At 38.3% G+C, this 27360-nt stretch overlaps 3 protein-coding genes across 4 annotated transcripts in view; 1 reads left to right on the top strand and 2 right to left on the bottom strand.

Annotated features, from left to right (window-relative positions):
* The window catches only part of LOC131322913 (F-box protein At3g07870-like), a 96704-nt gene that overhangs the window by 56028 nt on the left and 13316 nt on the right, over positions 1–27360 (bottom strand). Inside the window, exon 2 of one of the 2 annotated variants that reach the window (XM_058354500.1) lies at positions 26158–26345. The exons of the other annotated variant lie outside the window; for it this stretch is intronic. The gene's annotated coding sequence lies outside the window, so the exon portion shown is untranslated. Of the gene's footprint in view, positions 1–26157; positions 26346–27360 lie in introns of those variants that run through there. 2 annotated transcript variants of the gene reach the window in all.
* Positions 5643–10290, bottom strand: LOC131322920 (uncharacterized). Its single transcript, XM_058354515.1, has 2 exons — positions 8870–10290; positions 5643–6036 (listed from the first exon to the last, which is right to left on the bottom strand). Exons 1-2 carry the CDS (start codon positions 9054–9056, stop codon positions 5762–5764), a joined length of 462 nt encoding a protein of 153 aa, XP_058210498.1. The 5' UTR covers positions 9057–10290; the 3' UTR covers positions 5643–5761.
* Positions 14805–16233, top strand: LOC131322919 (F-box protein At1g53790-like). Its single transcript, XM_058354514.1, has one exon. The coding sequence runs from the start codon at positions 15005–15007 to the stop codon at positions 15491–15493; it is 489 nt and encodes a 162-aa protein (XP_058210497.1). The 5' UTR covers positions 14805–15004; the 3' UTR covers positions 15494–16233.

Here is a 27360-nt window from a genome sequence, read left to right as displayed (position 1 = left end):
GAGAGCATCGCAACACATTCCCTTTCCCATATGTTTCATTTCCCTATACCAGAAACTCACTAAAACTCCTAGAAAATTGCTACCAGTATTCTGGACATATGGCCTTCTACATATCCCAAACAATAGGAATGATGTGTGATCAAGTGATTTTCAATGAACAGATCAAGTGATCATTTTTACTCTACTCATGAATTCCCCACAGATCCATGATTCCAAACCGATCTATCCATTGGTTTCTTTTAAGTTCCTTCCTACCACAATGGAAGGAAAATTCAGATCATAAAACTCGTACATACGATGTCTTGAACGCTGGGCCTAAACCAATGCAAGAAACTTCACTGTAGTTTTAGTACAAAATGCAGAAATAAACTAAAACAAACAGCAGCTAAAGCAATCAGTGACGAGCTGCGATAACAAAAGTAGGCATTGAAGCTAACCTTTCTTTCTTCCCTTGTCTGAAATAGCAGCAGCATAATTACGTCCAAAGGGAACTATCACTGTATAGCACCACGCAATATGTTTATCAATCTGCCTCACATGAAGAAGATTCAGCTTCTTCCCAACAGTTCATCCTCTGCATGTCCATTTCATTTTCAATACAGATCAGATGGAAGCATAATCTGAAGGAAACCAGCTTAATTCTTTTTTTCTTCTTTTACGTTCCTTTTCTTTTTTTGATGGGTACGTTATTCAGAGTTTTTCCGAAAGATCAACAGGTCAAATTTTCTCCAGCTCCCTATCAGACATAAAATAGAAAACCAACTCATTATAGCAACTATGCAATATTCTATCTAAATCAAGAATTGATTGCGTAGCCAAAATGATCATGTCTCCATTACCTTCTGTACAACCTTGAAAAATAGAAACTGCAACTTACTTGCTGTTCTCCCGCCACAAAACAATAGCCGGTCATTTTTCTCCTGATACAATGGTTCCACTACGCTTCGCCATTAATTAAAGTACACGAAACTGAACCCAATCCCACCATCAGAAGATGAAAACACAGTAAAATAAGAAGTCATAACTGGTATTAGAAGTGTATTGCCCACAAGGAAGTCCTACTGGTATTATAACGCAACACAGGAAACCATAGCCGTGAAAAGAACTTGCAAACTTGGCCATTCAAGCAGCGAGTATGCAGAACGATGAAATGCATACCTCAATAATACAATCGAAGTGTCTAACTGACACGGCCATAAGTTAACCAGTCCTAATGTCATGAAACTATCTCATACTAAACCCTACCCACAAAACCATAATAACCGTTCAATGCTAAAAAGTGTTCTCAAACTCCATAAACCATATAACCATTAAAAGAAAGCAACAAACCAACATGGTCCCATTGTGTAAGTACAGAGAGACTGAAGTCTCAAACTTTACCCGGGTGCAAACCACTATTGTTGTTTCTTTGTTCAGCCTCCTCGGCGATTCCATGCATAATAAAATAGCAACTCTTCTCGTCATCAGGGCATGCCATAAAAAGGGCTTGATTCTTAGAATGCTTGAACAGGTTTGCACCTCTTGCCCACAGCTCACTGTTTCGGGAGAACTCGGGGAATCGATGATAGCTTTGCCATACACTCTTTAATGGTGACAGGGCAGGGCTGGCCCTAGGCATAGGCCCACCAGGCGACCACCTTGGGCCTCCCGTTTTGGACTCAATTATTGGGCCCCAAAATACAGGAATATGTTAAATATTATACATGTCGAACTTTTTCTGAATGAGAGTGTGTAGCGTAGTGGTAAGATTTACGCCCTTCAACCTAAAGGTCTAGTGTTCAAGCCATGGACGCTTCATTTTATGAGCACAGTTTTTGAACTTGTGCAAAAGAATTGTTCAAACTAACGGCAGATGCATTCGAACTTGCGATCCAGGACACCTAAAACAAGATCAAAGCTGCATGCCACTAACCTACACAGCCATTTTGCTTCTCATATTGAACAACTAATTTATATATAAAACCATGAGAGGCCCCATTTTCATATTTCGCCTAGGGCCTCCAAAATCTCAAGGCCAGACCTGTGACAGGGCATGCTTGGTGAATAAAATAGTACCTCCTCTCGTCATCAGGGCATGCCATAAACAAGGCACGGTGATCGGAATCCGCGAACAAGCTTCTAAATTTTACCCGCATCTCATTGCTTTGCAAGAACTGAGGCATCGATGACAGCTTTGCCAGACATTCCTCCATGGTGGGAACGACAGGAAGAGCGTGCAAACTCGATTCACAGCAACTGTCCACAATTTTCTGCAATGCAATCTTAAGCATCGTCAAAGCAGACATTCTTGGCCTAAGACAATTCTTCTGCAAGTTAACATAAAAAAGAAGTTAACACCATGCAAACAGGAAAATAAAATAAAATAAAGAAAGGGAAAGGAAATATATACATGCAGTCAGTCTTTCCCCTTTGGCAACATCAGGGAGGGGAACAAAGCTGGGAATATGACCAGCCGCGTAGAATTCCGATTTGATCCCATAAATGTTGAGATTCTTAAAACTACCTAACTTAGGATTATATTCCACCAGACCATTCTTGTTAACTAACATCAAGATCTCCCGCTCTCGAGGATCATAATTGGCTCGCATTTGTCCAACTGCCCTCTCTTGCAAATTCCATTTCCAATCGCAAACTCTTTGGTCCAAGACTCCTTCATACCATAATCCTTCATCATCCATATCTCAACACAAACCGGACTCGAAAAATCATAAATAGCCAGACTATCTCTTAGCACACCAAGACTCGTACGATTTGGAAACTCCTTATGATGGGTACCAAACTCGGGAGGCTCACAAACGACATGAAACCGCTCGCTGTCGAAATCGAAACAATGGATGAAGTCAGGGTTAGCACGATCGAAAGTGAGCCAATGAAAAGCTCCATTCAAGGAAGCATAGAACGAGTGATTGAACCAACCAAGAGCTCCACTCAAGGAAGCATGGAACGATTGACTATCCGGATGGAAAGGAACCCTCACGGATGGAAAGGAACCCTCACTAGGCTTCTCCACGGCCCTTCGCCGAGCGTGTATATTTCAGCTTCTGCCTCGTAAGTCTCTCTTTCGTACGAAACGAATTTCAGAAACAACTGCAACACCTTGTATTTTTTAGTCTTTGGGCTAAAACCGAAGGCACTAGTGGTATGATCGAACAAGCCCTTATGCTGGGAGAGGGGTATGGAAATGTACTCCCCCAAAACAGGATTACACACGAAAACAGGGTCAGATTGGTCATACAAGCAGAGCAGACCGTTGCAGGAGTTGACTGCTCTATGGCCAAGAAGGGGGAAATGGAGATTAGGGGAGAGCTTCAACTGAGCGTGTTTGGGGTGGGAGTTGGGGAGGGCTTGGAGGTGGAGATCGATCAGGGCCATCAAGCGGAGCTGGCGGCAGTCGGGGCGGGCGGGTCTGATCAGGAGGGCGATTGGGGATTTGGAGAGGTGGAGGCGGGCGAAGGGAGGGTTTGGTGAGGTGAGGTGAGAGAGAGCCAGTGTTTGCAAACGAGCTGGGAATGGAGTAGGGTTTTGACTGGGAAGCGGGAGAGGATGTCGACTGTGATGTGGGCTGGGAGTTCTGGGACGGAGAGTTTCCTCTTCTTCTTTGAGGGTGTGCTCTGGTTCATCGTTGTTACTGGAGGTACACAGAGAGAGAGATAGAGAGAGAGAGAGAGAGAACATGAAAGAAAAAGATCTGAATAAGTTGATGTGAACTCTGATCGAATTGAAAACTTTGGGCTGGAAACGAAATTTGAAAATCCCGCCAGAAATTATGATTGCTGGAAAGTACAGGGATAACAATCTCGACCGAATTGAATAGGTACTTGAACCGTAACCGTTTTTATTTCCGAACCATAACCAAAAAATTCTCCGTTAGTACGGATATGGTGGAGGATGGGAGAAAACGAACGAGTGCGGTTCGGTTACGATTCAGCAGATAACTGAACCGTTTCCCGAACCGAATCGAAACAGATTATTTACAAAAATACCCGGTATATATATACATGTGTGTGTGTGTGTTAGGGTTTTCCCATTTCATTGCATTTTCCCAGCAGCCCATAGAGTCTCCACTCCTCTCTTGCTCTCAAGACACATTAGGCAGGTGAATCTCTCTCTCGCGATATGGGCTTTCTGTGACTGTTGCACACTTTCATCCATGTCTATAACTCTGTTTTTGCAGGTGACTATCAATTGAGGCATTGAGAGATCGTGAGATTTCTCTCTCTCGATCTCGTCTCTCATCTAGTCATCTCTCGATTTTTACAGGCAATCGATTCAAGTCTTTGTTTTGTTGTTTTTCTGTTTTGCTGTTTTAATTAATTCTGTCAGATTCGGTTATTCGTTCGGTTCGGCAAATACCCGATATCCGTTTGGTTCATATTTGGTTACTCACTTTCCTCCCCGTTCAGTTATCAGGGCGGATATGGGTGGTATATCGGGTTTTTTTTTTCTTTATCATTTGATAAACCAAATCTATGCTATCCTAAGATCGGGAAGGCCTAATGCTTTGTTTGCTTTAAAAAAAAAATAAAAAAATCCAACTAAAAAACACTTATACTTCCAATCATTCCTCTCATTTCTTTCTCCAATTATTATTCTTATTTCTCTCTCTATCTCTCATCACTCATTATTCTTATCTCCAATTATTATCCTAATTTCTCTCTCTACTCATTATCCCAAAAATCAAACTAAAAAATTCTCAAAAACTCATTCAAACACAACATATACTTCATTAATTGCATAGCTATAAATTTTAGAGAGAAAATGGCCTTGATTAAAACTTTGATATGATTTTAAACACTTGTTCAGCTAAATAATTCATTATGGATTTTTTTTTCTTATTCATAAAAATTTCGCATTTGTTAGTTTTTCGTCAATTTTTTGAAGATTATTACTTCGTCATAGCGAAAAGAATCCAAAAATTAAAAAATTACAACCGAAACTCAATTTTTTCGAATAAAGACAAAAATAAGTCAATAAGCAATTTTTCGTTTTTATTCAAAAAAAAATCGATTTTGAACATAATTTTTACTTTTTAGATTTCTTTCGTTATGACAAAACAATAATCCTCAAAAAATTAACGAAAAACTAACAAATGCGAAAAAAATTTGAATAAGGATAAAAAAATAATCCAGAGTGGATTATTTAGCCAAACAACCAAGTCATTGGCTGGAGTGTGATTCCAAGGATTTTACTCGAATCTTGGTTCTAAATTTAAAATTGAAAAAAGATACAGTATATCCCTATCAACACAAGTCAACATCAAACACATGCTTAATATGTTATCCAAGCGAGTCAGGGCATATGGTGAAGGGAAATATAATAAAGGATTTGCAAGGGACAAAACTCTGAAAATAGGACCAGCTTGGAATTTTCCCAAAAAACGGGGCTGATCCATAAGAAGTGAAGATGGAATGAGTCCCTCGTCCTCAACCTATTATTTCAATCTCAATTCTGATGCAACCCATAATTTGTTGAAGAATGGACAGTCTGAACAATTGAAGAAAGAAACAATAAGAATATATTAACACGATGAATCATTCAACATTGTATTCAGTTTGTTGAGGAAACGTCATGGATACCAAATTAAGGAAACAAGGAATGCATGAAGGAAACAAGGAATGCATGAAATACTCATCAAACCATCTAAAGGCAGATAAGGTGATTTAAATAACGAAAGCCAAATACAAGTAAAACACGATGACAATATGCTTGAGGCATCATCTGTCCAAACATAATTTGTAAAAATTCTCTTGCTTGAGTCGATTTAGAGATGACTCAAACAACTGATAGTTACTTTCCTCAACTCGTAAGAATGAATCATTGGCTTCCAACCCAAATGAGTATGAAATATGCCCAACCTTTGCCATCTTCTCAACCAACATATACAAAACATGGCTTCTTTTCCTGTGACTGTCCAACTCCTTTTTGTAGATATTGACCACTCATTCAAGTTCCACAACTCAGCGTAAAACGACCATGGAACATCACAAAGCTTGTAAATCAAATGCCCATCTTCAATTCTACCATAGTAGTAAAATGCTACAAAACACAATATTATTACAACTAGTAAAGCTTCACCTTGTATTGACAAAAACTAAAGATCACTTTTCAGCTTAGAAGAACAAATACGGACAAGGGCACGGATATGGACACGGAAATCTAAGTAAATGATGACACGGACACGAAGGGTACATGGCAAAAAGTAGGTATTCAGTTGTCATTCATATGAACAATCCATCCGGAAACAACTGAAACAAATAGGGTTTTATTTAGTCAAAATTAACTTGTTTGTTTGTTGTTTGACTTACCAATAAAAAAAATAAACTTGTTTGCACTTTTTCCTTCATATTTGTGGTACATAATAACCCCGAATAAGCTTTCAATACTACGAATTGATCCATGTCATTTTTCCATCCATGTCTATGTTGAGACATGGGTGTCCCTGAAGTGTCCCCTAGTTAAAAATAATTAAATTTACTGCATATGCCACGTGGCATACGCCTGCCCCTTTGTTTCCCCGGAGCGTTGTGTTTCCCCAGAGTGTCCAACGCGGGGATAAGGCAAGCAATAAGGAGTATCGGTGCTTCATAACTATGAACAATTCACACCAAGCCTAAATATTTCAAAAGCAACACCACCCCAAAAAAAAAATTAAAAAATACTAATAATAACTAAAGTAAAATCAAAATAAAAAATAAATATTCCAAACCGGGCCTAAATGTTCTCATATAACCGAGCCTGAGATATGTCTGGACCTACCTGTGTCCATCAAAAAGATATAATAATATGAAGAAAAAAAAAATCAAATATGCCACATAGGATGGCCAAGATGTATCTCGACATGTCTACTGTGAGTTCATGTCTACTTGTTGAACTCTACTGTGAGTTCATGACAACTAGAGAGAAGTGTGTTTTATAGAGTACAACTTGCACCGTCTTCATATATAAATCAGGGCCAGGATAAAGTGGCACTAGGTGTGGTAGTAAGAACTTCTTCAACTCTTCATAACATTGCCATAGATTCAGAGTTACAAAATACACTTGAATTAGAACTATTCTTCATACAGTCCTCATCTCTAATTGCATTGCACCGTGGATCGGGAGCAAATTTTATCGATGAAGTCACCTTTTTCTCTCCATATAACAAATCTTAGGGGCGCTTAGTTTGAAAATTTAAGACCCGACTTTTGAACAATCTGAGCCAAGTGCTATGTGGTTTGGCATGAAGTCCAGAGGAAAGACAACTTCAATATAGGAATATCTTAATTTGCATGAAAGACATGTGCAACTCATGGGGTTGTCTCCACATGAAGTTCTGATGAGTGGGTGCATGTGCGAGTTAGGATATGTTTGCTTCGAGTGGAAAGAGAGGGAAAAAAAAAACAAGATCCAAGGCGAGACAAAAGCAACAGGTGAATGACAAGTACTGCCAACCTCTTGGACATTTCTTTGGGGACTCAACAGATTCTTTACAAAGAGGAGGATGAGGATCTAAAATGGGCGGGACTGACGGATGGGAAGAGAGAGAGGGAGAGGAGCCGTCTAAGGAATTTGTTCCTTATGTTCTGTTGTGAAGCTATAGTAATAGTAGTATATATCAAGGGGTGGGTGCTTGGAAGAAGGGGCAATAACGGGGGCAGGACCTTCATTTGGAGGCAAAACCATGAATAAAAGGGACTGGGAAAATGGATCAAGGGAAGAGGGAAAAAGGAGAGGTGAAAAGGGTAGAAAATTATGAAACCATTACAGTATATAGTTTTTGGTGGTTAAATTGGGTAGAATTTTATTGTGGAGACAGGTTGTTACAGAAAAGTTACAGTGCACCCGAATATTAGCCAATTAGTGGCTTCAAAAATTATGTCAGTCACTCTTAGTAACTAGATCATGAATTAGACCATTAAAATAACAAAAGAAATGACGAGTTCGAAGTTTAGTATCAAAACCAGTGTGTTGAAACTCCTTCAGTAAATAGAGAGTCTAGAAAGGTGTTGAACAACCATAGGGTCTTGACCTACTTTGCACAAGGAGTTGAAATTGAAGACCAAGAAGCGTTGAAACAAAAAAATAAAAAAAAACTGCACAATGGGCCATCTAAAACAGGAATGGTAAGGATGCAATATACTTTGTTGTTTGTTCACTCTTCAGAACGCTACTAGTCATACTCCCTACTGTATGGTTAAATCAAAGGACGAGCGAAGTATAAGTGTCATATTTTTTGTTCAGAGTAATGGAATTATGAACTAACAAGGTCCTCCATTTTTGTTGTGTTTGTCTTGTCCATTTGCAATAGACGAACTCTAATCCCATATGCGACAAATCAATGTATTAAGCAGATTTTGGATATTAGAGGAGAAAAAGGGAAATTGTCATTTGTTTACTGTGTTTTATACCTAGCAGGTAATCTAAAAAGTATTCCCCATATCAACCTAAGCCCTTCCAATCGAAAATTATGCCAATTCAGCATTTGCAATGTTATAAGGCCATGGTTAAAGTTCCATAACATAGAGGGAACTCATGCGTACCCTGATGTGGAGAATGAAACAAACTGCCCCAAACAATTTCAACTGAGGGGGTCCATGTGTTCCAATGAGATGAAACACTCCTACGCATAGTGCCTTTGCAATTTTCTGGTCCTTGATTGTGCGATTGAATATAATTGAGAGAAGGGTTTGATTTCCACCAGGTCCTAACCTCTGATTCTTGGGTGCCCAAATTTATATTCATGCCAAAATTATCCCTTAGTTCCTTTAACTTTTTGCACATCTAAGTTATGCAACGAAAAGACAAGAAAAAATGATGTCTACCATTATCATATGATTTACTGACTAAGAAATTGCCAAGACTTTTCAAATTCAATAGAATTCATGAGTACCGTAAGAGTATCTCCCTCTGGCAGCATTCATTATTGAAACAAAGCTTGGAATGTACGTCATTGCTCTAGTGAAGGATGAAATCCCATTGACCATGAACTTTCTGAAACTGTTTTTGTCCATCGTATTACAAGAAAGCAGGACAGATAAAGCATATACTATCAAGATAACCCCGTTGTTCAAAACCATTTAACGGTTGATAAATATAGCCAAAGTAAGTTGCTACCCATGGGAGTTTAATGACAAAATCTTTAGTCCAAGACTCCCGCACTGCATAATCCTTCATCACCCATATATCAAGCATATAACAATTAGGATGATGAAATACTGACAGACCATTCTTCAACACTCCCATTTTCATCATTTCCATCCGAAGTTGTCCAGGAAGTCCACGAAATTGAGATGGCCCCGGAAATGGCTGGAATCTCTCCTTCCCAAAGTCAAAACAACACATTGATTCGAAACAATTTTCAGTGTCGTGGACAATCCAATGAAGAGACCCATTTAAAAAGCAACCACCAGAACAGCAATGCAGATAGCTCGGAGCATCTCCAACTCTCCTCCACAAATTACTAGTCCCCACAGTGTTGATTTCAGCCTCCAACTTGATTAATCCCGGCACCCCAAACCCTATACTCGGAGATAACAAACGCAACACTTTGTATTGATTAGTCCTTGAGCAAAATCCATACCCAGAACCGCATTGGTCAAAAAAAACCTTTTCCATTTGGGGTACAATCACATGCGCATTGATAACCGGATTGCATATAACATATGGGTTATAAGTCCTAGGCCAGTAGAAGCAAATTAAACCATTGCAAGAACTCAATACCTCCAATTCTGCAGTGGGTACATCACATTTAGACTTGAATCTCAAAATCCTAGGCGCGTAGCGGTTGTTTGCGCCGATAGGGACAAGACAGGGATGAATCAATTCTATTCAGTGCACAATACAATCCCAACGACGGTCCCAAAACATGAGGGAGGGTTGTGATGTAGAGAGGTGGAGTTGAGCAAATTGAGGGTATGAAATTTAGTAGCGGAAATATGAACACACGCACCTGCAATTGCAGATTGTGGACATGGGTAGTTTGCTCAGAATCTCCATGAGAAGGCAGCTTGGGATGGAGAATATTGAGGAGCCCGTCGCTGCGTTCACGGGCAGTTTGCTTGATCTGCTTCTTTTTCCATTGTGAAAAATTTCTCTTCCACTCCCGAGGAAGAAACTGGGTTGAGCGATACAGCGAGGATTAGGGTGTGTTTCCCATCATCAATTAATCAATCTATACTACGATGTTAAAGAAAAGAAGATCTATACTACATACAAATGTAGTTGGACTCAAAAGGGGATTCTCCAAACACCAATTCTACGTTCTTACAATTTTGATTTTTGTAATTTGTGAAATTTGGGAGAGGAAAAAGGGGGGGGAGAGAGAGAACGTGGGGTAGAGAGAGAGAGATGAAGTTTTTTTTTTTTTTTAATTATATTTAGGAGTATATATTACGGCAATCAATGTGAACTTTCTTCTATTGTCCTGACTCATGTCCATCGAACATGCCAATCAATCGATATCGGTACATAAATCTATACAAATGCATGAAATTTTCTAAGAGTCCTCCTATCATCACACTTATTTATATATCCATTCACATAGTACGGGTTTCATTCTTATTATGAATATGAATGTATAAATAGGTGTGATAATATAATTACTGAATTTTCAAATTGTCTCACACATCGGCCAGTCAATTAATATCAATAGCAACCATCAATTAATCAAATCAATGAATAACCCATACAAATACTCCCTCCGTTCCATTTTTATTGTCCATTTTCGTTTTTCGTGTCGTTTTTTCAACATTTATATCTTCCAATATGTATCTCCAAAAATATGCAATATGGATCTTGTTTGATAGTTCTCGATTAGATCTATAATACAAAGTTTTCAAAATTATAAAAAAACGTTGTAAATTGAGAGATATAAGCGTTGAAAGAATGACACGAAAAACGAAAATAGACAATAAAAATGAGACGGAGGGAGTATATTTGAGCAGCAAAAGCTTCTAATTTTTTAATCCTAAATTTCTAGAGTTTTAATTTTTTAAAAATAAAAAAAACCCACGTGCCAATTACTGAAAACGCCAAACGAAAACAAAAAAAACTCTCGCGAGTCCATGAATATACTCTCCCTTGCTGATTGACTTCCGCATTCATACTCCCATAGTCCCATGGCACATGTTCAAAGTTATTTAAAATCAGTCTTTCTATTATCAGCTCAATGGATTGACAATAAACACACAAGAGAATAAGAAAAACAAATATTTCTATATTTTTTTATACTTTTTAATACACATTCACAATTTTTATTGTCAACCCAGTGGGCTGATTTTAAATTTTTCCATTTAAAATTAGTGTTATGCACGTTTGATGCATAAAAATTGAAAAAACATATCGTGGACTTTTTTTTGTTGTTCCATACATTGAACGTGCAAAACGCTATCAATCATCAATCAATTTACTAAACAAATGTATTGTGTGCTCTCAAGTTTTCAAGCATCCATTCCTAATTTTTCAGATTCAATTCATTTTTTGAAATTGAGAAAGATATAATGGATGACGTGGAGAGAGAGAAAGAGAGAATGTGTTTGTGTGTGAGTGGGTGGGTGGGTGGGTGGGTGGGTGGGGGGAAGAGGAAGGGGAAAGAGATTTTGGGGGAATTAGGAAAAAATTGGCAGTGCCAAACGGTGGCCCAATATAGTAGACCTATTACCAAATCTTTCAAGGTAGATTTAGTGATAAGTTTATTATAGAGATTTCCTAAGTTCATGTCTTGTCCAACATTTTGTAAGTCCACATCCAACATAACATTTTGTAAGCCCACAAGTTCACATACGTCTCCTAAATTCTAGGATATTTTATAAAAATACCTAAAATCCTAAACCTATGACATTTGGTTGATCGGGTTTCTGTGTTCAGGGGCTGAGTGATCCACATTCATAGTTAAAGGTGTGTCGGTGGAATTAACGTCCGTTCCACTTTCTCCCAAAATCTTATTTTTCAAAAAGAATATAATTTCAAACTCAAATATAACGAAAATGAAAAATAATTTTTTAATTTTTTTTGTGTCACGCCCTCGATTTTCAACATAATTAAGTAATACATTTCAATAAAAGAGAAACCTCGCATATCATATACGTTACCCAAAGGAGTTTCCCACCTGTTTAATTTACAAACAAGTCCTTAAGTTTAGATAATTACAACTTTAGTCAAAAGAAAATTCAATAGCAATTATTTACAAAACCATCTTTAACGAATTTAGATCTTCACAAAGATGACGAAATAACCAGTGATGTCAGCTTCCAAAAATCTTTTACTGTCAAGCACACAATGCATGCAATCTATTGCCCGGCATCAGAACCTGAAAAGAAAGATTTGGTTGAGCTACACTAGCCCAGTAGAGAATTCTAAGCTCAAGCTATATGTAGTTTGAATGAATCATACACCGAGAATGAATGAGTATGGACAGATACGCCTATAGTACAAGTGACTACCAACAAGCTGCAAATTATCGCCTAAGAGTCCTAGACTTCACATCAATGTCACTAGCCGTTTACTTCTTTAACTAATCATATTATTGAACTCACGTCATTCCACATTTGTCTATAATCAAATCAAAACATCTTATCATTCTTTGCACGGTGGTACAATCTTTCTCGTGTCCACATTGACCTTCATTAAATCCCTTTATTTCAAAACCTTTCTTTTCCTTTAATCCGGTATTTCCCATCAATAATCACTAGGGTCACCTCGGGTCTAGTTCCCTCGAGCGCAGGGTCACCCCGAGTCTTTTCCCTCAATAATAATAATCAGGTGGGGTCACCTCGGGTCTAGTTCCCTCGAGCGTAGGGTCACCCCGAGTCTTTTCCTCCAATAATATGAATCAGTTGGGTCACCTCGGGTCTAGTTCCCTCAAGCGTAGGGTCACCCCGAGTCTTTTCCCTCAATAACGACCACTTGGGTCACCTTTCACACCTTTCACAATCGACATCATTTCATAATCAATTTCATCATCCCTTTGACGGTTATACCGCTGAATTTTAATTAATCATTACGCGACTCCACAAATGTACATGTTCATGCATTTTTACTAGTTTACCCATTTGCACCTGACATAGCGTATCAAACCCGTACGCATAATCCTACCATACTTTATCCATTAGTTTCTACACTTGAACCTCATAGAGAGAGTGTCAAAAGGATTAAAAGACTTGACGAGTCGTGAGGACACAAGTTATTTTATCCTCTCAAACAATTCTTTCTCACATCGATTTTCACTTCAAGCATTTTAAACAATCTACCAATCCACCACGTTGATTACATCTCAAACCGCTCCTAACTGTCATCCATGTCAAGACTCTGACTAATTAATTAATACACACCCTTTTCCCTTCAAGTACACCATAATCTCACACGTCTTCACCGTACCTCTAAGTACATTTTCCGTACCTTTACGAGCCACATATTAATCCACGACTAGACTCTACGATGCCCGATTATCTAGTTTCTATACTCGGAGTCAGTAAAAGCATGTACTAAAAGAATCTAAGAATTTTACGAGTCGAGAGAGAGAACAAATTTTAATACTACTCATCGAATTCCTATACATGTTCACTCTAGTCCATTGATGCCACTCTAAGTGAGACACGAGTAATACTCACCAAAACACTTAGAAAGATGCTTAAACACACTCATTAGAGTCAATGAAAAGCTTCGACATGCGAGTTGAAGGATATAAGGAAGCAGCTGAAAGATACTGCAGCAGCTCAAAGAAGCAGCTGAAACTCCTGATCTCCTACCGGTAGGCAGGCAAGTCCTACCGGTAGAACTTTAAAACGGAAACGCAACCTACCGGTAGCCAAGCAAGTCCTACCGGTAGAACTCGAAATCAGAAAGGCCAACACTCCAATTCGCGCGTGACCTACCGGTAGGCAATTCGCGCGTGACCTACCGGTAGGCAAACAAGTCCTACCGGTAGAACTTTAAAACACGGAAAGGCCAATAACCTCAAGTCGAGAAGCGAAACCCACGCAATTTGAGCAAGCCCTAGCTCTCCAAACTTCGAAATAAACTGAATACTCCTCCTCCGAGCTAGACCCACGAGATTCAAGGTTGAAGTCGCGTATAGAAGCCAAAATGGAGGTGGGTTTGTATGGGTTTTGCACCAATTTGGTGGGCTTTGATGAAGAGGTCGGGAGAGAGAGATGAGAGCCGGAGAGAGACGAGAGAATTAGAGAGAGAGACAGCCGAGAGGAAAAGAATGAGAAGGGGAAAGTGTTCCCTGGAAATAATAGAGGTGGGGGGGAATAATCCCATGCCCTCACATCACACACTCACACATGCACCTCTCATCCATTTACCTTTATATCCTTCTACGAATACGTCATTCCATATATCCACACGGTTTATCTCGACAAGCCGTACAATGATATATAAAAAAAAATATAGGCCTAAAATACGGGTCTTTACATTTTGCACCTTTTAAAAGATTTCAATGAGATCTATCAAACAATATTCATATTGGTAGAAAATTTTTTTACGTCAACACATGATTTTTGACCTTGAAATTACCATTTTTTTTCCAATACCTTCTTCTTCTTTTTTTTTGGGAGCTGCTATTCGCAGCCCCGTATTTTCTCCCATAACCCATTAAAAATTTTCAATTATACTCGACAGTTAGTTACCGAAATTGAGATACATTTTCAACATCCAATTACCGAAATATAATATTTTTTTCAACAACTATTTACCGAAAATGTATGTTCGGCAGTTGTTTGCCGAAGATTGAACATATTTTCGACATGTAGTTATCGAAATATAATCTTGTTTTTAACGACTATTTACCGAAATGTTATGTATGATTTTCAATAACTATTTACCGAAATGCAATGGGCTATGGAAGAAAATACGAGGCTGCGAATAGCGACGCCTCTTTTTTTTAAGTGGAACGCCACCTAACCCCTTCTCTCTAAAAGTCTACGGGTTTAGTAGTAACCTTTCGTTTCTTGTAACCTCAGAAGTGATGAAAATTTTTCTCACAATGAAAAGAAGCTGAGCAAGCACGCCCAACGCGGCGGCGATGGGTCCCTCCATACTCTCCATCCCACACTTCATTCTAATGGAGATTCTGAGCAAACTGCCCATGACAACAATCTGCAATTGCAGGTGCGTATGTTCATATTTCCGCAACTTGATCTCAGACCCTCAATTTGCTCAACTCCACCTCTCCAGATCACAGCCCACCCTCTTGCTTCGTTCCTACAATATGAGGGAATCTTCCCTGTGCTTAGTAGAATCAATTGATCCCTGCGTTGTGGATAGTGGCATAAACGGCAATATTCGTGTACCCGATAAAGCCCTTTTGAAGTTCAAACCTAATTGTGATTTACCCATTAAGGGATTAGAGGTTTTGAGTTCTTGCAATGGCATAATTTGCCTCTACAAGCCTAGGAGTTATGACCCATATGTTATATGCAATCCTGTTGTTGACGAGTATGTGACTGTGCCCCAAGTAGAAAAGGGTTCTATATGCGGTTCTGGGTTTGGATTCTGCTCAGGGACTAATTGATACAAAGTGTTGCGGTTCTTATCTTTGAGTGTAGGGTTTGGGTCACCGGGACTAATCAAGTTGGAGGCTGAAATCAACACCGTAGGGACTAATTTGTGGAGGGGAGTTGGAGATGCTCCGCTTTATCTGCATTTGTATTCTGGCGGTTGCTTTTTGAATGGGGGCTCTTCATTGGATTGTCCACGACACCGAAAATTGTTTCGAATCGATGTGTTGTTTCAACTTTGGGAAGGAGCGATTCCAGCCATTTCCGGGGCCATCTCAATTTCGTGGACTTCCTGGACAGCTTCAGGTGGAAATGATGAAAATGGTGGTGTTGAAGGATGGTCTGTCAGTATCTCATCATCCTGCTAACGATATGCTTGAAATATGGGTGATGATTATGCGGTGCAGGACTCTTGGACAAAAGATTTTGTCATTGAAATCCCATTTTTAGATCTTTACCCTGGCCTTCTTTAACAACCGTTAATGGTTCTGAACAACGGGGAAATCTTCATGGTATTTGTCTCCATTCTGTTTTCTTGTAATATGAGGGACGGAAGTATCAGAAAGGTCAGGGTCAGCAGAATTTCATCTGTCATTATTGGAGCAACGACATACATTCCAAGCTTTATTTCACTAAGGAATGCTGGCACAGGGAGATACCCTTAAGTTAAGGTACTCGTGCGTTCTGTTGAATTTGTGTAGTCTTGGCAATTTCTTAATCAATCCATCATATGACAATGCAAAACGTTATTTTCTTGTCTTTTTGTTTTAAGAACTTAGATGCACGGAAAGTTTAAAAGCCCGTTAATCGAAGATTCGAAGTATTACTGTTTGGTCGGGGGAAAGGGGTGCCTAACACCTGCCTTTTTCGTACTTTAGCTCCCAAATCTCGACCCCTCTTTGTTTTCGTAGTGTTTCTAAAAAACTAAGTGGTGACTCCAAAACTGAAGCGTGCCGCAATGGGCACTTCTTCGATTCCAACGACAAGCCCCAACGGGTGTCAAGGTGCGACGTTTGGTTGAACAATCTTGTAGCAAGAATGCCAACTCCCACAGCGACTCAAAAGAGGCCCCGCGTCCACCGGGAGGGTATCCACAGAAATGAATTGCGTTCAGATGACACTATCGGCTTCTTGGTTTGGGATCTTCATTTCTCTATTTTCCTAGAGAGATATGTTGTTCAATGAAGGGCTTTTCTTTCTTGTTTAGTGAAGTTTAGCTCGCTTTTCATTTTGATAGGAGTAGGTGCTTCCTGTGGGCAGGGCACTCTTCATGCGAAACTAATGAATGTCGAACTGTTGGTCAGATTGTGATTGTGAATAGTTTATGAATATATGTGATCAATCATTTTACAACCACAAATACATTGGACAATCGAAAGTGTTGTACTTTGATAGCCAATGCATGAAGTAAAGTTTTTCGTTCTGCATTCGTTAGACTGCTGCTTAATTTTCTTGAAGTTTGCAACTGTACAAGTGCATCCAAGATGTTATTTAAGCTGAAAACAAAACACCGCCCCATCTAAAAACAAAAACAAAACCAAATACAAAGACATTTAGCATAAATCTTAACGACAAAATAGGGGGGAAAAACTGATCCATCAGCATCAAAGAATGGAAAGAACCCCTCGTCCTCGACCTAATCTCAAGCTCAATTCTGATGCAATCCATGATTGGTTGAAGAACGGCCATCTGAGCAATTGAAGAGAGAAACAATAGGAATGCATATTAACTTGACGATTCAGTCACCAATGTAATCAGCTTGTTGAGAAAATTCATAGATACCGATTTGAGTATCATGAATGCACAAAAATACTCATCAAACCATCTGAAGGGGGATGAAGTGATTTATGAGAGAAGAAAATACAGGACGCCAGAAATAAACGAGCGCAAAATAAGATGGTAGTTGGAACACGAGAGTGAAAACACGATGACTAGATGCATGAGTTATCTGTCCAAACATTGTTTGCAAAAAATCTCTCACCCGATTCAATGCGGAGATGATTCGAAACAAACCATGGTTATTTTCCTTAAAAATACTCCACTCATAAGAAAGATACATTGGGTCGAAAGCCAAATACGAAATACCCTGCCTTTGTCATCTCTTCAATATTTACAAAACATTTTTCTATTCCTCTCACTGTCCAACTCCTGATTTTTGGGATTTCGACCACTCGTTCATGTTCCGCATGTTGCTACACAAAACGACCGAGGAACATCGCAAAGCTTGTAAATTAAAAGTACTTATCATCAACTCTACTCATAGAAGTAAGATGCTACAAACACAGAATGTTACAACTAGTAAAGCTTCACCTTGAATTGACGAAACGAAAGATCATTTTTCAGGTTAATTCTTAGAATTGACAACATTTCAAACCAGGCCTAAACATCCAAATATGACATGGCCTGAGATGTGCTATGCCACATAAGGAGGGCGATACGAAACTCAGCACGTCTGACTGACACGTGACGAACACTACTGTGATTCTGTGAGTCTACGACAACTAGAATGAAGTGTGTTTCATAGAGACCTAACACTGTCTTCATATGTGAATCAGGGTCAGGATAAAGTCGCACTGGGCGTGGTAATAAGAAGTTCAACTCTTCATAACATTGCGATAGATTCAGAGTCACAAAAGACTCATCCATGAACTCACCTTTTCACCAAATGGCATATCTCTTAGGAGCGCTTCATATGGAAAGTTATATTGCACCCAAATATGCCAATAATCATATATCAGTCACTCGTGGTAACTGGATCATGAATTAGACCATTAAATTTGACTATTCACTTCCAGCATCAGTGTGTGTTCAAACTCTTTTGGGAATACGAAGTCTAGAAGTTGTTGAACTACCATCGTGTATAAGAATAACCAGAAGATGAGCAAAGGATAAATTTCTTCCCACATTTTTAGAACAAAAGTAAAAGAATAATGAACTAACAAGGTCCTCCAATATCTTTCGTTGTATTTTTCCTTGTCTATACGAAATAGCCAAGCCAAACACTAATCAACAAATTAAGTAGATTTCGGATGTTATATCTGACAAAAGGAAAAATTCCATTTGTTTATTGTATACTATCCTATATCTGGCAGGTAATTACAATCTTAAGGGCTAACGCTACGGTTAAAATTCATTCCTTTTACATAGAGATAACTCGCGCATACCCTGAATTCGAATATGAAACAAGCTGCCCCGATCAATTTCACCAGAGGAAGTTCAGGTGTTCTAGTGAAATACAACTCCAACGCAGGTTCCTTTGCAATTTTCTGATCCATGTTTTTGTGACTTGAAAATAATGGAGAGAAGGGTATGATTTCCACCAGTGTTTCTTCCCACTCTCGGATTCTTAGGTGCCTAAACAAATATTCAGCCAGAATATAGAATGAACCTCACTCGTACTCTTACTCTTTTTGTCCGATACATTATAGTATATAAACCTTTACTCTTATATATATACTCCTTTGCGCGCGTGTTCTCAGTCTCGTTACTCAACTCATGATATACCATTAGGTACCTGGTAATAAATTCTAATGTCCTCATGTTCTTCATATAGTTGGTGACTTTTAATCAACTTTGTGCACATCTATGTTATTTTCAAAAAAATTGACACGGAAAAAATGACACCTAGTTCATCTGTTCGAGCATCATTTGCGAAAATTCCTTGATTCAAACAAATGTTACTTACCTTGACTCGTAAAAGAATCATTGGGTTTTAACCCAAATATGAAATACCCTACCTTTGCCATCTCCATTCATTCATTGTAGGTTCTCTTACTTGCTCTAGTGGCTAGCAAACGCCAACCGAGAGGGGAGAACGATATATTATTATTTTTTTGAATGGCACCTTTGCTTTCTCTTCAACACCAACCGTACTTCATAGCAGTAAAATGCTACAAACACAACATTATTACAACCAGCAAAGCTTCACCTTGTATTGACAAAACCAAACATCACTTTACAGCTTAGAAGCACATATATGAACACAACAATACTGAATAAATGATGACATGGACACGGCGGGTACATAGCAAAAAATATGTATGAAAGGCTAAACTTATATTCATGCCAAAGTTTGGGAATACAGAACCTTTAGCTTTTTGCGCATCTTTTTTTTTTTTTTTTGTACCATTATCATATGAGAACTGATTAAGAAATTGCTAAGACTATTCAAATTCCACAGAATGCACGGTACCTTAAGAGTATCTCCCCGCGGCAACGTTCTTTATTGAAACAAAGCTTGGAATGTATGTCGTCGCTCTAATGACAGATGAAATTCCATTGACCCTGACCTTTCTAATACTTCTGTCCCTCGTATTCCAAGAAAGCAGGGTGGTTAAAGCATACAACATCAAGATATCCCTGTTGTTCAAAACCATTAGTGGTTGACAAAGAAGATTATTGTAAGGACTTGGGATTTTGATGACAAAATCTTTAGTCCAAGACTCCATCGCCGCATATTCCATCACCACCCATATATCAAGCATATAATTAGTAGGGCGATGAAATACTGACGGACCATTCTTCAACACCCCTATCTTTATCCGTTCCAACGAAACCCCAAGCTGTCCAGAAACCCCACAGAGTTGAGATGGCCTTGAAATTGGTTGGAATATCTCCTTCCCAAAATCGAAACAACACATCGATTTGAAACAACTTTCGGTGTCGTAGACGATCCAATGAAGAGCCCCATTTAAAAAGCAACCACCAGGATACCAATGCAGGCAGCGCGGAGCATCTCCAACTCTGCTCCACAAATTAGTCCCTAAAGTATTGATTTCAGCCTCCAATTTGATTAACCCTATCACCCAAACCCCATACGTGGATATAAAAGACGCAACACCTTGTATTGATTAGTCCCCGAGCAGAATCCAAACCCAGAACTACATTGATCAAAATAACCCTTGTCTATTTGGGGCACAATCACATCCTCATTGATAACCGGATTGCATATAACATATGGGTTATAAGTCTTAGGCCAGTAGAAGCAAATTAAACCATTGCACGAACCTAAATCGCTTCTAGTTCATTTATATAGCGGCCAAAACAATCCAAAAGAACTGAGCAAACAAACCAAAAAATTGCAATTTATTACTCTATTCCATCTAGAAGAACCGAGCAATAGTTGCAGAGCATTGAACCCCAAATGGCTCAAAGACCAAGGACGAATAACCATTTTTAATTTGGCGGAGGGTCCAACTGTGATTTCCCCAAGTTCAAAGCACTTATGAGTTCATTCTGTCAACTTTGTTGATGAATTAAAGAGGTCAATAGAACAACCAGGTCTCACTGGCAATGTTTGTTTTTGCGAGTCCTCTCCCACAAACAGTTCTCATCGGCACTAACAGTAATGCCTGTGGGGAGACAAATAGTACCAGAAGGAATTCAGAAAATCATGTGATAACAAAACCAGAATGCAGGATGTTTAAACCGCCTGGGACGTTTGAACCAGAGGAGAGTAACAAAGGCGGAGGCAAGATAATTCCTACTGCGAGGAATTACCCAAGTTCAAGATCTCATGGACCAAGTTCGAAATTCTAATCCTCATGGCTTTCGTGATATTGGTGATTGTTAATTTTAGTGTCCCTGAGGCACCTACTCTCTATATTCTTAGAGTAAACCTTTGGAGGTGGCTCGTATTGGCCACCTTATTTTCTGTAATCGTGTTATATATAAATTATTCATAAGCCTGAATATTTTTGTGATAACCTGAGTTATATATGCAGTAGGGTGAGAATACATTTTTGGAATGCTATTGAAAAATCACTTTCGAACTTTTTATGGTTTTTAGCCATATGGTTGATGATTTTGATTTTCGGATTCCTAAGCCTAATTGAAATAGTAAAGCATAATGAAATGGTATATAACTATGTCATGATGATTTTGTTTGCTATGATGCTTTCCATGGTTTTTTGGATCTCTAAAATTATCAATATTGATATGCTTGTGGTTCTTTTGTATTGAAGAAAGTATTTTCAAAAAATAAAAATCACATTGTCAACCCAACACACTTTGGAATGCCTCTAAACCAAAGGTCGGTAAACTCAGAACTGTTGGTCTTGCAGCATTGGTTCGTAGACGAAGACGAAAGGGAAGTAAAGTTTAATCGGTGATCTGAGCTCTACTTGACCAATTAAACTTTACTTTCCTTTTGTCTTCGTCTACGAACCAACGCTGTAAAACCAACGATTTTGAATTTACCGGCCTTTGGTGCGGTGGTCATCTCAAACAGCATTCCAGAGGGTGTTGGGTTGACAACGCGCACTACAAGAAAAATGAACATTGGTGACGATAAAGTGGCGACGAAATTTAATTTCGTCACTAAATGAGTATATTTGGCGATGAAAAAATAAATTCGTCACTATTTTGACAACTTCTGTGACGAAATAATTTCATCACTAATTATATCTGTTTAGCGACGAAAAAAATATTTTCGTCACCAAAGGTACCCATTTGCCGACGAAATACATTTTTCGTCGCCGAAAGCTTAAAAATTGTGACGAAATTATTTTTCGTCACCAAAGATAATCATTTGGTGACAAAAAATATATTTCGTCGCCAATTTAGACCAATTTAGTAACGAAATATTTTTTTCGTCACCAAATGCTTAACTTTGGTGACGAAAAATAATTTCGTCTCTATTTTAACGCTTTCAGCGACGAAAAATATATTTTGTCGTCAAATGGGTACCTTTCGTGATGAAATTTATGAATTGTGCTTTGTCACTAAATGTATTTCGGACATAACTCTTTACTAAAAATTCCGATTAAGATAATTTAAATTGGGTTTGAACAATAACTCAATTGCCTACAACTTTCATGTTTATCAAAATTGCTAATTTTATTGTTTAATGGTTCAAAATTACATTCGAAATACATTTTCATGTTAAACATATATGTTATATATTAGATATTTCAAATATTTATTGAAAAGTGTATGTGGTGCAGTTGGTCGGAGCTTGCGCGAAAAATTCAAGGGACTCGGGTTCAAAACCCAGTAGAAGCATGAAAGAAGGATTTTTTTCCCATATGAAAACGTCTTTTGCAACGAAAAAATTCGTCACCAATTACTTATATTGGTGACGAAAATTTTCGTCACCTATGTGACCCATTGGTGACGAATTTTTTCGTCGTCAAATAGCATAATAAGCGAGGAAAAAATTTCGTCACCAATTATTCACTTTTTAGTGACGAAAGATTTCGTCATCAAAAGACACTATAGGTGACGAAAAATAGATTTCGTCACCAAGTAGGAATCCCCGACAACCTTTAGCCGACAAATTTTTTTCGTCACCTATATTATTTGTGACGAAAAATATACAATTTGTGACGATTTTCATTCATCACCCAAGGTAATTTTTCTTGTAGTGGCGGTTTTTATTTTTTCAAAGTAGTTTTTTCAATATAGAAGAACCTACATCTCAATACTGATAATTTTAAAGATCCAAAAAACCGTGGAAAGCATCATAGCGATCAAAATCGTCATGACCTAGCTATATACCATTCCATTATAATTTACAATTTCAGTTAGGCTTAGAAATCCAAAAATCAAAACCATCAACCATATGGCTAGAAACCATAAAAAGTTCGAAAGTGATTTTTCAATAGCATACCAAAAATGTATTCTCACCCTGCTGCATATATAACTTATGTTATCACAAAAATATTTAGGCTTGTGAGTAATTTAGAAATAACACGACTGCAGAAAAGAAAGGTGGCCACTAGGTGCCACCTCCATAGGTTTACACGAAGAATGTAGAAAGTAGGTGCCTCAAGGACAGTAAAGTTAACGATCACCCAGATGACGAAAGCCACGAGGAATAGAATTTCTAACTTGGTCCATGAGATCTTGAACTTGGGTAATTCCACACGGTAGGATTTATCTTGCCTCCACCCGTGTTACTCTACTCCGATTCAAACGTCCCAAGCGGCTTAAACATCCTGCATCCTGGTTTCGTAAACACATGATTTTCTAGAATTCCTTCTGGTACTATCTATCTCCCCACCGGCATTATTGCTAGTGCCGGTCATAACTATTTGTGGGAGAGGACTTGCACAAACAACATAGCCGGTTGGACCCGGTTGTTCTGTTGACCTATTTAATTCATCAACGAAGTTGACAGAATGCGCTCGTAAGTGCTTTGATCTTGGGAAATTATAGTTGGAGCCACCGCCAAGAATGGGTTATTCGTCCTTGGTCTTTGAGCCATTTGGGGTTCAATGTTTTGCAACTATTGCTCTGTTCTTTTAGATTGAACAGAGCAATCAAGTGCAATTTTTAGGTAAGTTTGTTTGTTTTTTTCTTTAGGATTGAATTTCAGAAGGGTTTTATCGGGTATACAAATATCACCGCTTATGCCACTATCCACAATGCATTGATCAACCGATTCAACTGTGAACAGAGAGAAATCCCAAGAACAGTTGGAAAGCAAGAGGGAGGGTTGCGATCTAGAGAGGTGGAGTTGAAAAAGTTGAGGATCTGAAATAAAGTTGCGGAAATATTAACTTACGCACTTGCAATTGAAGATTGTGGAGATGGGTTGTCTGCTCAGAATATCCACGAGAATGGTATTTGGGGATGGAGAATACGGTGCTGGGCGCCATCGTTCTGTTTCTTTTCATTGTGAGATTCTCTTTCACTTGCCAAGAAGAAGCAAACAACACATGGGTTAGTTTGTTTTCATCGAGATATGATGATATCATCTCTATTTATCTCATAAAAAGGGTACCCATGCCATGAGCGAGGAGAGATTATTCCATGCTCTAGGCAACGCCACGTGGTATTTCACACCCTTTTCAACCACGCATTAGATGGGGCCACGGACGGACCCAAGTGGCGTCCTGTGGAGCGCGTGCTCCTTCTCGATTTTGTAAAATAAATATTAATATTTTAAATATTTAAATTATGCCCAATAAATTTGTGATAATGTTCTAATAAAATTACTCTTGATTTTTTTTTTTACGAGGGTATTTGACTGATCTATTTCTTATAATGCGAATTTTCACACCATCTTTTTTGTGCAAATACATCCCTTTCTATAAATTGTAAGATACAGTTTCACATATAGTTACCAATTTGTTATTATACCGATATAAATTGTACGGTATTAACTAAGGAATTATGGGCGTATGGAGTAAGCTTACTAATTTGTGCACCCCCACTAACACAAAATTCTTGATCCATTTTTGGATAGGGCATACACACTAATTTTGGTCCCACACTAAAATGTGTGGTGGAAGGAAGCTTTGGGGCACCACGTGGCGGTGCCCCAAGACATTGAATAATTTTTCCATGAGCGAGGGTTTTGTTAGTACTTTTTTGAAAGCCCTTCAAATATGGAAGGCTAATTTCACTGACAGCCCTCAACTAGCCCTCAACTATGAATGTGGATCACTTAATCCCTCAACTCAGAAAGAAACCATGAAACCTAAATGGCATCCATTTTATGGAAGTGTGAGACATACTACTATTTCCAACAACAATCAGAGAGAGGGTAGCTAGCATTCATCCTCTTTCGAAGAGGGCCGGCGAACAAAATAATTCTCATGGAAGAAGTGATCACCTGACCTAAATACAATCAACTATCAAAGCCTAAATGCCACCATTAGATGCGGGTGGGTATGGAAGACAAGAATATATACTAGAATAGTTTGTTAGGGGCAGAGATGTTCCTCTAGTTTATAGGAGCTAGAGATATTAGGAAACCAAGTCAAAGTGGTTTAAACAACTAAATCCACGTTTAAAGAACAGATACCAGCCCTTTAATGTCATGAAATATTTAAAAATAAATTCTACACAAGAACCATAATAAGTGTTCAAACCTCACAAGTGTACTCAACCTCCATAAACCATAGTCCATAGAACCATTAGAAGTACATTTGACCCGCATAATGGTACCCTTTCTCATCACCGGAGCATGCCATAAAAATAGGATCGATGTTTGGTATTTGTGAAGAAGCTTTTACATTTGACCCGCATCTCATTGTTTTCCGAAAACTGCGGCATCGATGATGGCTTTGCCATACCCTCTTCCATGGTGTGGGGGAGATCAACTTATAGCAACTGTCCACAATTTTAGATGGTATTGGAAGATCATCCTCCAATTCTATAGGGATTTGACAGGAGATCGATTGCACGACTTAAAACTTGAAATTGCCAATTCAAAAATATTTTGATATACTTGGACTCGGTAAATACGTCAAAATCAGTTAGAGTTGGGAAAATAGTGTTTGGGACTTGGAACAATATCTTTTTATTCGCTTAGCTTTGTGAAGAAAATAAATGGGAAATGAGAGGGAAAAGGAGCCGAGCAAAAAAAAAAAAAAGAGAAGGAAAAGAACTTTTCCTTGTTTGATTTTTTTTCAAAAAGAACAAAGAAAGTAAAAAAGCCAACTAGCAAATGAAGAGTGGAAGAATGAGCAGAGAAAATTTTATAAGTGTCGAAGAAGTAACTTTACAAGATTTTCTTTTCTTTTCTTGTCAAGATAGAAACCAAACTTACGAAGAGAGAAATTCTTATTTTTCTCTTCTTTTCCAAACTTCCAAACATAGCCTAAGTCCGCATGTTGATCGCCAGATCGTAATGCAGGACTTCTGGTTAATTTTCTTGAAGTTTGCTACTGTACAATTGCATCCGACATATTCCAAGAGCTTAGAACAGTTGCCCAAAAAGAGAAAGTTAAAAATGAAACAACCTGACTCATCAAAAAACAAAAACAAATTCAAAGATACTTCGCTTAAATCATAATGACAAAGTAGGCGCACAGGAAAAACTGATCCATAAGCAGCAAAGATGGAAAGAATCCTCTTGCCTCAACCTATTTTCAGCCTCAATTCTGATGCAACCCATCATTTGTTGAAGAATGTCATCTGAACAGTTGAATAAAAAAAACAATAAGGATTTGAACGCTACAATTCATCAAAAAATAATATTCAGCTCATTGAGAAAAGTCATGGATGATAAATGAAGGAAACAAAAACAAGAATGCACGAAATAGTCACCAAACCGTCTCAAGGCGGAAAATGTGATTTACAGGGTAAAGAACATAATGAAAGCCACAAAGTAACCGATCGTGAAATCAACTAGTAGTTGGTGAACGAAAGTCAAAACACGATGACAAGATGCCTAAGTCATCTGTTCGAGCTAAAATTCTTTGATTCAAACAAATGTTACATACCTTGACTCGTAAAAGAATCATTGGGTTTTAACCCAAATATGAAATACCCTACCTTTACCTTGTTCAAGTTTCGCACCTCATACCATAAAACAACCAAGGAACATCACAATGCTTGTTGTAAACCAAATACCTATAACCAACTGTACTTCATGGCAGTAAAATGCTACAAACACAACATTATTACAACCAGCAAAGCTTCACCTTCTATTGACAAAACCAAAGATCACTTTACAGCTTAGAAGCACATATATGAACACAACAATACTGAATAAATGATGACACGGACACAATGGGTACACGGTAAAAACTATGTATGAAAGGCTAAACTTATATTCATGCTTTTTGCGCATCCATTTTTCTTGTTACACAAAAAAAGACAAAAAAAGAAGAAGAGAGGATTGAGTTGAGGTAATCCGTAATCATATGAGTGCTGAGGTAATCCGTTCCAATAGTTGACCACCATGTTTTCCATTTGTTTTCTCGTTTTGGGATTTTGTATTAGTATTAGTACAAGTTTATTTATGGTTAGCTCCTCCTTTTGGCACATGTGAATCGATCAAATTGACTAAGTTTTTTCATCGTTTCCATGGGTTTATATTATGTTGTGAATATGGCATTTCTGTACAATATTACTCCAGTAGAACAAGAGAGGATTGAGTTGAGGGAGAGAAGTAAATTAATTGTAGGTTTTTGGCGGTTAACAGAGA

This window comes from Rhododendron vialii, chromosome 4a, assembly GCF_030253575.1.
Source record: "Rhododendron vialii isolate Sample 1 chromosome 4a, ASM3025357v1".
Lineage (NCBI taxonomy): Eukaryota > Viridiplantae > Streptophyta > Magnoliopsida > Ericales > Ericaceae > Rhododendron > Rhododendron vialii.
The sequence above is the reverse complement of the archived record's forward strand: the minus strand, read 5'-3'. Positions and strand labels throughout refer to the sequence as shown.

Bases quoted from the DNA above. Each gene is read 5' to 3' on its own strand.
- LOC131322919 (XM_058354514.1), top strand. From the start codon at position 15,005: ATGGGTCCCTCCATACTCTCCATCCCACACTTCATTCTAATGGAGATT.
- LOC131322920 (XM_058354515.1), bottom strand. From the start codon at position 9,056: ATGGTTTTGAACAACGGGGTTATCTTGATAGTATATGCTTTATCTGTC. The intron at 6,037-8,869 runs GTACTCATGAAT...TGTGTTTTGTAG, and splicing joins CAGAGGGAGATACTCTTACG to CATTTTACTACTATGGTAGA.